The 12,016-nt window shown below is 33.1% G+C and overlaps 1 protein-coding gene across 1 annotated transcript in view; it reads right to left on the bottom strand.

Moving 5' to 3' along the window:
• The window catches only part of LOC128226582 (neurogenic locus notch homolog protein 1-like), a 74,570-nt gene extending 64,715 nt beyond the window's left edge, over positions 1 to 9,855 (bottom strand). The window contains exons 1-9 of the mRNA XM_052936535.1: positions 9,849 to 9,855; positions 9,568 to 9,681; positions 5,785 to 5,898; positions 4,980 to 5,093; positions 4,668 to 4,778; positions 3,424 to 3,537; positions 2,990 to 3,103; positions 2,486 to 2,599; positions 285 to 398 (exon numbers count right to left, since the gene is read on the bottom strand). Coding sequence (XP_052792495.1) covers positions 285 to 398; positions 2,486 to 2,599; positions 2,990 to 3,103; positions 3,424 to 3,537; positions 4,668 to 4,778; positions 4,980 to 5,093; positions 5,785 to 5,898; positions 9,568 to 9,681; positions 9,849 to 9,855 — 916 coding nt within the window. The remainder of the gene's footprint in view (positions 1 to 284; positions 399 to 2,485; positions 2,600 to 2,989; positions 3,104 to 3,423; positions 3,538 to 4,667; positions 4,779 to 4,979; positions 5,094 to 5,784; positions 5,899 to 9,567; positions 9,682 to 9,848) is intronic.
• Between the last annotated feature and the right edge of the window lie 2,161 nt (positions 9,856 to 12,016).

The raw sequence follows: 12,016 nt of genomic DNA, 5'->3' as shown, positions 1-12,016 counted from the left end.
TCTATAAAAACGATTCCTTCAAGGTAGTTTTGCTCTTTATATAGATACAGATAAAACATTGTCAGTCAGTACACAAGCGTCATAAAATGTCATATGCCTACACAAGTTTTTCTAACAGTCGTAAAATGTTGCAACGGATGGAATCCTGGTTACACACAAATTGTTTTCAGTTTCGTACCATGTCGGATACCTGTGTTTTTTTGTAGGGAATGAATAATTGGGTTATCATTTCCATAACAAAACTAAACGTAGAAAAAAGGGGTTTTAGAAAAAAGAAAACGTACCAATTCCACACGTTTGGCCTGTGTATCCCGGATTGCATGTACAAATGTATCCGCCGGGAACGTTATTACAAAGGCCACCGTTCCTGCATGGCGCCGATGAGCATGCACTTATAACTATAAGGACATATCATAAGTAATTATGACGAATAATTTATACATGCATCTTCGTGTATCTCGTACATTAACTCGTATGTCAAAAGTACATGGAACAAAATATGTGAACTTGAATTAAATGACAGACAGCCTTAATCGGGCCCTTTGATAAATTTGCAAATAACATACTTTTCCTGGAATGAACGCAGATATTGCAAATTGTAAATATTGTGAAACAATTCTAAAACCTGCAGGAAATGTATATAAATAATGTATTTTTGTATTTGAAGTTGGCGACTAAGTAAGTAACGCGATAAAGATACAAAAAGAAGTCAGCGCTTGCGACCAGGACAGTTCTAATCAACAATGAATACAATCAGGTGGTTTCAATACGGTGAACATGGCAAATGTCAACATTAAAGAGAGTCCCTTTATGACAAATCATACGCGTATTCGGTATTTCTGAAGCGATGGGGCATATAGGATATGACTAATTATAAAATAATATTCGCTAAATGTGAACATTATTACAATACTAGTAGTAGTACAAACCTACAAATGAACAAAATAATAGCCCAATGAGCATATTAAAACGCCCGTTCGTGCCCCGCCGTTATGTTTAACAAGGACTTGTTGTCACTACTATTGTTTCGTACTTGAGGGTGCTTTTTATTATGTAGAATTTCCCTTTGACTTCTTGGCCCTATGATAAGAAAGCATTCTTTTAAATAAAAATAACGGGTTACATTTAATTGTCGTTAACATTAATTCAACAAATGCCCAAACTTCAGTTACAGTCCTTAATACAAAACACCACAACGCTTTGAAAATCAAATAATAAGCTCTTTGACTGAGGAACCCCATCCATTGACTTTTAAATGATCATCACTTAAAGGGTGTTCAGAGTCGTAAGCCTTCCAGCAATTTAGGTTGTCATTCTAAGGTCATCTTTTGAAAATGCCCTTCTTGCTCTATCCGTTTTCACTAATTATGATAACCATCATGAGCGATTTATCCATTCGGAGCTCCTCGGCCATTTTTTTGAAAAACAACCCCGGATGTATTTGGACATAGATAGATAGATAGATAGATATACATACTAAAAAAGAGGCACGTTTAAGTCCGCTGCAGGTAGATCGCGTAGTGATTTTATTTAGCAGTTAAACTTTATGACTTTACTCTTGGAAATCTTAATTATGTTTGCAATAATATACTTCACTGGCAATCAGTTTAAACTTAGATCCATACAAATCTAGAACACTACATTTCTAAAATGATTTAATTCAAAAAAATTACCAACTACTTTAACTGATATACCGGCATACATCCGAGGTTGTTTTCGATAAAAATGACCGAGGAGTTCCGAATGCGATTTATCTTCAAGTAAATCATTTCTGATTAAAAACAATGCTCTCAACTTAATGTCTGCAAATTTCCTATATGCAACACTTCTAACATCTCATATGATACAAATATTTGTTTCGGAGTAAATGACAATTAAATTTAACTAAGGGAGACAGTCGCGTGGCGATTATTCAAGTATCTCCATTGATCGCAAGAAGTATGCGTAATGCATATTGGCAAAACAATTCTGGTTAATAATACTAAGATAAGGCCAAACGTTAACATTATTGCGTGAGTATTGCCAAGTTGGTCGTACATTCACTGAATTTAACAAATCGTTCAAATGCCTATTGTTAAAATAGCACCTTTCCGTAACCTGACGAATCCTTAAATTTCAGCAATCCTCCAACCATGGCAGCCTTTATCATTTTGATTGAATATTAAGCACAAGTGGAGCTTCTTTATTATTCTCGTTAGTTTAGCAATTGATTTAAAATTACGTTGTCGTAAAAAAATCTTACAATAAACAATCAGCAAAGACCAATTAACGAAGATATTTTACGAAATATTAGCGATTTTCCTCATTTATAAGACATAGTTAAGTAGAATACACGAATACTCGGGTCATTGTCGCCTACGATTACGACTTCAATGTTATGAAATTATTCGATTTTTGTCTTAAAAAGAAACAAAAGACTGGTTATTTGGTGATTAGAACTATCGTTTTTGAATTATTCCTTAGTATGTGATAATATTTGTCGAACCATTTTCACAGAATCGTCCGGTAAAACCCGAAGGACAGGTACAGTTGAATTGCAAAAGAAGGTCTGTACATAATCCGTTGTTCCGGCATGGATTGGAGGCACACTCGTCCGTCTCTAAAAGATGTCAGGAAAAAAACACATTAATACAGTTATGCTATGTTATTCACGATTGTCGCTATTTATTTCCTCGGTAAATACTTAATCCACTGTTTTTGCCCATGAAACAGTGTTTGTACACAAAGGCAGATTGGTGTCTGAAACCTGTCTCCATATTAAGTAGTCATAAGGTGCAATGTTTTCGCATATAAAATCGTCATACACACTCAAAATCAGAGACATTATTTTCATTTAAAAGCTGCACAAGAAAAATTCTTTTTTTCATATAAAAGTAATGTTTTTAAACGCTTCATTTTTTAAACATTTATATCTTTACTAATTCAAATATGATTCTAATCCAATATCCGCTGAGAACATGTTGTGTATACAGCAATTAAACGTACTTACTTGTTTCGCAGCGGGTTCCCGTGTATCCCGCAGAACAAACGCATACAAAGAACCCGACATTGTCCATGCAAATGCCACCATGTTGGCAAGGTGATGATACGCACTCGTTTGTATCTGAAATAAATGTCACATGTTCTTTAAACATACGCTTCGCAATCTTTTGAAGAACAAAATCGCGAGTTGTGTATATCATGGGCCACATTGATATGTGTGAAGGTTATGAAATAAACGAACCATACAGAAATATGAATTAGTCATGAACGGATGAAAAAATGATAATAGATGCATCTATGCGTCTAATGCACTTGCAAAAAATAAGAGCACAAAATAGTTGAAAATATTTCACGCAGTTGGGTTCAAGTGATGATTTAAGAGGAAAAAAAATATTTACTATTATGTTGCCAACATTTAATTTTAGATATAAACATATGTACCATTTTGACAGTTGTCGCCCGTATACCCTCTGCGACATGTGCACGTGTAGGAATTGACCACGTCTTTACACAAGCCACCGTTCAAACAAGGTCTGGACTGACAGTCGTCAATGTCTACGTGAAAATATATCACATTGCATTCCACATATATAATAAAACATACATACACATGGACATTAATGTTGTGTTGTTTGAAACCAATTTTTGAACTTTGTCAGACCTATCTTCCTAATTTATGATTTCGGCATGTCGTAACTTACGATTTCTACAAGTAGTGTCTTCCATATTTGTCTTTGAAGTATAGGCCCAGTCTTGGGCAAATAATAGTATCCACGATTGGGTTATAGCCGAGGTTGAAGATTTTCATTTTTGAATACTACTTTTTATGACACAACAGGTTAACAGCTATTTAACTAGTCCGTCATGTTTATTTAGGTTTCTAACACTTATATACTTACATTATATGAGTTGAAGAAAAACTTGATAACAGCTTAAAAGTTTACTATATACACGTCTTGAGGTTTAATTTCATAAGAACATCTTATTTGTTCATGCTGTTCGATATCGTTATCAGTGAATTAATAACAGTTAATACGAACTTCCCGGAAAATTAACACAACAATTTACAGATTAACTGATGATTTTACCCCATTTAAGCTTGGTATTCACTCTTTACTTGAAAAACGTTCTGCCTTTAAGCGATTCAGACTGTTCTCTTACAGTGAAGGATGTCCAAATACCCATATATATCATGAAACATTCTATAGAACTAAGAAAATTGTTTTAATATAATGGTAATCCGCAAATATTTTCCTAACAAGCTCGATCTTGCATTCAGTAAATGGCGGCGTTGTAATTTTGCCATGTACTCATGAACTGTTTAATGTAAAAGAGATTCCGTGTATTAACTATTATAATTTGGAACATAAATTCATTATTAAACGTTCACTGATTCATAACATGTTTGCACTAGATAACGAGTGAATAAAAAACGTAAGAAAAAAATGACAGCTACGTCATCAGCTATAATTTTGCGTGAGGGGCGTGCAATGGGTAGCGGAGTGAAACACCCTCTTTTCAGAAAAGGGGGTATTTAGAAAAATAATAAATTCCAATTAAAACTCCGAAGTGAGTATAAATGGAACAGAAAATTTGATTCGCCACTAGTGAAAGTATATCTTTTTATGACACTCGTGAATTAGAATACGATCTTGAAATCAACAAATATCGTACATATCTCATACTTATTTCGCAGCATGTTCCGGTATAACCAGGGGCGCATACACAGGTAAATTGACCCACTTGATCAATACAGACGCCATTGGCACATGGTAATGATGCGCATTCGTTCACATCTGAAAAATAACACTTTTGTTATAAATACTATTTTTAAATTTTGAAACTTTACCATGCAATGTTTATTGCACAACTACATCAAGAACTAATAGTGTAGAGTCGAGGTCACACGTAAAAGGACATAGGACTTACATGCTGTTTACTAATTTATTTATATAAGCTTTATGTAAGAACTGTATATAAACTTTAAAAACTCTTACCTATTTCACAGAGTTGCCCGCTGTAACCTTTTGGACAGGAGCAGTTGTAGGAGTTGACTCCATCAAAACACAACCCTCCATTCTGGCAAGGATTAAGGGCACAATCGTCAATGTCTGTGAAGAATCAAATTCAGTTGAAAAAAAAATATCATCGTTTATACTAGCTAATATGCTTCCGCCTTTATGATCAGTAAAGACAAATATAAGGAAATATAAATTGAGCTGTTGAAATTCATTTTGTCCTTGAATTACAGATCCACTACCAAAACGTTATCTGGGTTGTTACCTTAACCAAGTATTTAAAGGGGCTGTCTCACAGATGATAAAATAGCGGGGGAAAAAGAAAATTGTCGAGAACTGACATAAACTTGGCATCGATGTGTACAATGCATTGAAACTTACTAATTGAAGTACCACATAGTTTATTTAAGTTTAGTAGTTATTTCGTAATTTTCCATTAAATAGATTACTGGTAAAGTCTACCAGGTAGAATTCATTCCTTATGCGTGATTGGCTAGTCGGTGTTATCACGTGATATTACCGAGGTAGGTGTATAGTTTAATTATGTCACCCGATTTGAATAAGCCTTAATAGGTCAGTCAGTAAGACGCAGGACTTCAATTTTGGCGACGCGGGTTCCAACCCGGTCTCCGACACAATATTTTTTTTACATTTTGATACCTTTTTTACAATTATGATATCAAAGCGTAACACACATTTTATTAGATAATTGTCCTGAGATTCGTTACAGAAAAAAATCTTTTTTGGTGCCAATCTGTGACACAGTTCCTTTAAGGCAACTCACTTTTATTGCAACGGACTCCGGTGAAGCCAGTTGGACAAACACATCGGAAGCCATGTACCTGGTCTTGACACGTTCCCCCACGCAAACAAGGACTCGAAGCACACTCATTTATATCTGTAAAGAGACGCTACGCCATTCATAAAGTGTTTGTAAATACAATTGTTTTAAAGGATATCCCTAAGATAAGTTCAGGCAGGATATTATCAGTCGATATGAAATATACAGGCATAAGCTTAAATGGACTGAGAATAAACAAAAATGAAACCTGTTCTTCTGCTCAGCGTTTACTTATTAGATATCAAAACCCCTTAAGCTATCCTGCTTAAACCAAACTTATGAAGATAAAACACGAACCCTTTCTGTCTGTATCAGTTGACCTTGAGATAAATCCCAACTGTTTTAAGTTTAGTAAAATTTGCAGACTTTTCTAAAAAAAAAAATCTTAATTTGTTATTAAATGATGCCGAACACTTTCAATATATTTCCCGAAAAGAAGATCCAATACTATCTTTATTTTGAAAAAGTAAAATCATCATTTTATTATTACACTTGATTCAAAATATGAGCGTCATTGAACGTTTAACAAAATTCCGATTTTATTTGCAATAGCTTTACTCTTCCCGAAGATAAATCAAACAAATATTCTGACAGTTTTTGCTTCGTTTAATTTATAAAAAAAACGTCAGCACTGAGTGTGTTTCATTCTCTTTATTCTTCAAATGAGATTTGCTGGAGCAACGCATACAATTTCAAGTGCTGTGTTGTCTGTCTGTGTATGTGTTGTGTGCATGCGTGCGTGTGTGCGTGTATGTGAATGTGCGTGCGCGTGCGTGCTTTTGCGTGTGCAATTTATATCGAGTATAGTTACGTATATTTATTTGTAGATAAACAATACGAAATGACTTAAACAAGATGTAAGATTAAAAGTATATTTCATGGGCGATAGTGTAAGATTAAAAGTATATTTCATGGGCGATAGTGTAAGATTAAAAGTAAATTCCATAGCCGATAGTGTAAGATTAAAAGTATATTTCATGGGCGATAGTGTAAGATTAAAAGTATATTTCGTGGGCGATAGTGTAAGATTAAAAGTATATTTCGTGGGCGATAGTGTAAGATTAAAAGTATATTTCGTGGGCGATAGTGTAAGATTAAAAGTATATTTCGTGGGCGATAGTGTAAGATTAAAAGTATATTTCGTGGGCGATAGTGTAAGATTAAAAGTTTATTTCGTGGGCGATAGTGTAAGATTAAAAGTATATTTCGTGGGCGATAGTGTAAGATTAAAAGTATATTTCGTGGGCGATAGTGTAAGATTAAAAGTATATTTCGTGGGCGATAGTGTAAGATTAAAAGTATATTTCGTGGGCGATAGTGTAAGATTAAAAGTATATTTCGTGGGCGATAGTGTAAGATTAAAAGTATATTTCGTGGGCGATAGTGTAAGATTAAAAGTATATTTCGTGGGCGATAGTGTAAGATTAAAAGTATATTTCGTTTCTGAACCTTTATATTTGACATGGTATCAACATAAAAGCAACGGTATATTGTTGAATGGATATTATAAATTAAATATAACTTTCTCTAAATTGATTAATGTTCATTATTATATTAGATCAAAGTACAATAATAGTCTTACATCGCTGAGAGTTAATAGTATTGCTCATCATTCCGATTTGTATGGTGATGTTTTAAAGAAGATTAGTAGAATTAAAATGTTTTCAGAGCTAGTAGGGCAGATTGACTCAATTAATTTCTTGGATCGATCTTATTAAACTGTTGGTAAAACGGCAATGCTTGCCTTCTTTTTCTTTCTGGTGAGTATATCATAAAAAATATAAAGTTGAATATGGCGTCCTTACATTACTTAACTTTCAGTGCTTGATTGTATTTAAATATTGCAAATTCGTGTTATCTTTAAAACCGTTTTCGATTTGCTAGGAATGTGTGTGACCTCGCTTTCTTTTATAAAATTTAAGCAAATACATATCGCATTTTTTTATATTTTAAAACATGTTTTCTTTATGTTCCCAATTTGAATACAATGATGCTTTTTATTATGAAACTCTATGATTACAGTTTTAAACGCTTTACTTCCTAACGCAGACTGTGTGTGATGTTCAAAGTTTCAAACTATAACTACATCGTTTCTTTGAAAAGATTTTGCATTAGGTATTTTGAATTGTATTCCTTCGTTTGCAAATGAAGTCAGGATCTCTTTTCGAATAAGTACTTGGAGTTTTACGTATTAGTTTATTATTATTTGTTTTATTGTTAAGTTTCCTCAAGTTAATGCATACTTCTACCTTTCACGTTTTTACTTTATTTGTGATTGTAGGGATAAGGGTCAGATAGTGCACACAGACGGGTTTAATCCTCCAGTAAATTAACATTTACTCACCGTTTCAAGGCGGTACCTAACAATCTACATTTAGTTTTTTTATATATATATATATCTACTGTGCTGTTGTTTCTTGTTTCTGGTTTGTGATTGTTCGTTTCTGTGTTCTATGTATTTGGCGTAAACGCCTGTGCCATCAAACAGGGATTATGTTAAAAGATGCACTCTTACTCCCAAATAAGTTTTACTACAATTAATACAAATGTTTTAATATTTTCAAAAGAAAAACAATGGTTCTTGTAAAGGATACCGAGTTTAATTTGAAAGAAATGGGCAAGAAACAAGGTATTTCCAGCTTTAATATTAGACTATAGTCGATCAAATTATATCTTTTAGCACTTAACAATCAATTCATATTTTTGCGTTTTCAGCTTTTAAATACACGGTCACAATCGTGTTTTAAGTAATTCATGTTTTCTATAATTACAAATTAAAGTTTAACACTCAAAATTTATGTTTGTTATACATGTTTATGTATTGATTTTAAATACGATTGTCTCTTTAAAATTTCGGTTAGAGAGTTTGTTTCCATAGGTTTTCATATAAATATCAATCACTTTGGCACAAAAAAAGCAAATTCCCATTGTCGAAGCGGTAACCCGAGGAAATTTCAGTAGTGTGTTTGTTTGTCAGTTTATGTTCCCGTACATTGGGTTATTTTGGTGTAAAATACTTGCATACGCCTTGTTCTTTGTTTTGATAAAACTTGAAGTTCATACTGTATAACACGCAAAGCATTATGGCGTCATTGTTATTTTCAATATTGCGCTCCAATTGTATGCGCGATGCATCTTTAACCAATGATATTCGACGTTACTAAAACAGCTTTTCTTTTTATATACAAACGTTACTTGTCTGCTACACTTATTTAAAAGCTGATACTGAATTGAAGAATAAACTGCTAACGTTTAATCACAATGAAAATTCTTTCAACATGTAATTATAAGTAGTGATTTTTTCTTGCGTCTATGCTGTATGAACGCAGTAGGGCAAGCAAGCAAATGACTTATGAACATGGAATATGCTCGTGTGCCGTACTGCGTTCATACAGCATGAGCGCTTGAAAAAATGCGGCCAATCCCTAATAAACACGAATGTCCAATGGGGTATATTTGGTATTAACGGTTATTTAACAAGTTTAAAGTCCATTGTTATTCATCGATACAAAAGAAGGACCTTTTATGCGTATAGGGGCCAAACTATTTCAAAAATACCCTAATAAATATTCTTGAAATATGTTTAACACATAAACATACCTAAATGTACAGCACATGAAAAACACATTTCACATCAATCTTAGATCAGTTTTGCAAGAAGACATTATGAAACTCAGGAGAATTAAGATGGTGCCTGTTTAGATCTATGCTTCAATGTGTACTTACCGACTTCACAGAGAGTGCCGTTGAATCCTGGACGACAGTTGCACCAATAGCCGTTAACGTGGCCCACACATGTGGCTCCATTTTGACATTTAGAAGACAAACACTGGTCAGGAACTTTAAAGTTATATAAATAAAATATTAATCACACGTTAACCAGTAATTTGCTTAATTGTACAAGTCAAGAGATGGAAAATAAAATAAACAAAGAGTATTATTAAAAATCTTACAATGGGCGTCTACAAAACACTGAACAAACAATAAACTCCATGCAAGGATCCAACCCTTCATTCTAGAATGATAGTGCAGACAAATATGTTTTATCATAGTGAGCAAAATATAATGTGCTCAATTGCTCCTTCCCTATCTTTCATTTTTTATGCACCTCGAAAAGGCCACGCAAAATTGAAGCCAATGGTAAAAAGAGTTGATAAGTGTTTCAAAAGATATATTTTGCGTAGTTTTTTTTTACATTTAAAGGCGCGTATTATCATCTTAGGTTGATGATTTTAAATGGATAATACTGTTCAACTCCTTTCACTTGAATTATTAAACTAAAAACTTCATGATGTATGTACAGATAAAAATATAACTTGGTATCCACATTGTTTCAATATGTAATTTTATAATTAAATAATTTGATTAGTCTAAAGCAATTATTGGATACATATTGACCAATGGCCAAGTCAATACTTTATTGCCTCTAATAATGATGATATGAAATACATATATATAAAAGACGAAACACATACAAAGGTATTTGGTGAATGAACATACATATATAGAGATAGGATGAATATAAACTGTTGGCGAATGGTTATATATGAACAAAAAATAAATATAATCAAATGTAATTACAATAATTACACGTTGCTTGAACGCCTTGGAAATAATTTAACACTTGTGTATCTGAAAACAGCAATATATGCTAAGGGCCATTTATAAGTGTACATGTACCTAGACATCAGTCATACTTCTACTAAGAGAAGTAAGCTTTCATGCATTTCACAATAAAAGAACACATTCAGGAATGCATTTTCATCCGAACCATAAAGTAATAGCAGCAAAGGAGCGCCAAGAAGACGGAGACAGAAATCAGTGGCATCAAAAGTTTATTAACAAAACACGGAATATACAGAACTCATTACAAACATAGCCATGAACTGTCACATAGTATTGGCTACAATGATTGAAACAAAAATGAACGACTTTGAAAGTTCATATTTATGCTGTATTGGTATTGGTTCAAGCGCTTCTATACAAGACGTTCACGATATATTTGAAACCAACTAAGTTTGTTTAATGGTTGAATAACATATGCGTTTAACTGATTTGTTGGAGGTACGCGAGTATTTGTCATAACACGGTTCTCCTTAATATATTACACACTTTTTTAAGAAGAAAAACGCGTTTTGTTTTGAAGCTAAATTTATCCGTTAATGAATCACCCAACACAATATTTCGCACGAAAAAGAAAATAAGAATACATCTATTTTGATATGCTAGCTTAAAGTACACCAATGAATCTTTAGATCCCTGTTTAGTTATGGGAGTACTCATTAACCCATTAATATCAAACAACTTTAATCTTAAAAGCAGGAAAGTAAACATTAATCGAAAACCATTTCAAATGACAATTTATATCAGCTTGAAAACTAAAGGTAAATACTAAATGTTGCAAACTAAACCTACTGTAATGAAAAAAACATGTAACGTGGATGAAATTATATTGCTCCAGTTTCTTACGCGTACATATATCAACGTTTATGGAGAACACAGTGCCTAAAGGGCTTTCCCAACAAGGAATTGGTTCAGTATATGTGTGAAAAAGCAATTCAAACTCCTCTAAAATAGAGAAAACAAAACCGGGGACATAACGTCTTTTTGTCTCAAACCAATAGAATATTCAAAGAAATCAGAGTAATTATTTAACACTTTAACAGCTGATTTAATTTTGTTCTTACATTTCTTTTACTATTCTTAAAATTCTACCCTGGATACCAGATCTGTACATTTTAAGCCACAGTGCATTTATATACACACAATCAAATGCCTTTTTTAAATCTTCAAATATACAATAAAGACGTTTACTTACATTAAGATACCTTTGTATAAGATTTAGCAAAATAAACTGGGAATCAATTGTCGATCTTAACTTCCGGATTCTAAACTGCGCATCCGACATATTATTTGATTCCTCTCAGAATGAAATAATTATTTTGTTAAGTATGGATGTGAACAGTTTTGACATAAAACTGACCAGGGTTATGCCAATATAGTTATTTACAGCATTTTTATCTCCCTTTATATGTAAATGTATACTTATCCCCTTAGACCAATTTAGGGAAATAGCCACTAATTAATGTAGCATAAAGTCTATAAAATATTCGTTTAGCAACGTATCTGGAACGCTAGTTAGATTTCTTTTTAGCAACTGTGGTTATAGATCAGT

Source organism: Mya arenaria, chromosome 1 (assembly GCF_026914265.1).
Source record: "Mya arenaria isolate MELC-2E11 chromosome 1, ASM2691426v1".
NCBI lineage: Eukaryota > Metazoa > Mollusca > Bivalvia > Myida > Myidae > Mya > Mya arenaria.
The sequence above is the reverse complement of the archived record's forward strand: the minus strand, read 5'-3'. Positions and strand labels throughout refer to the sequence as shown.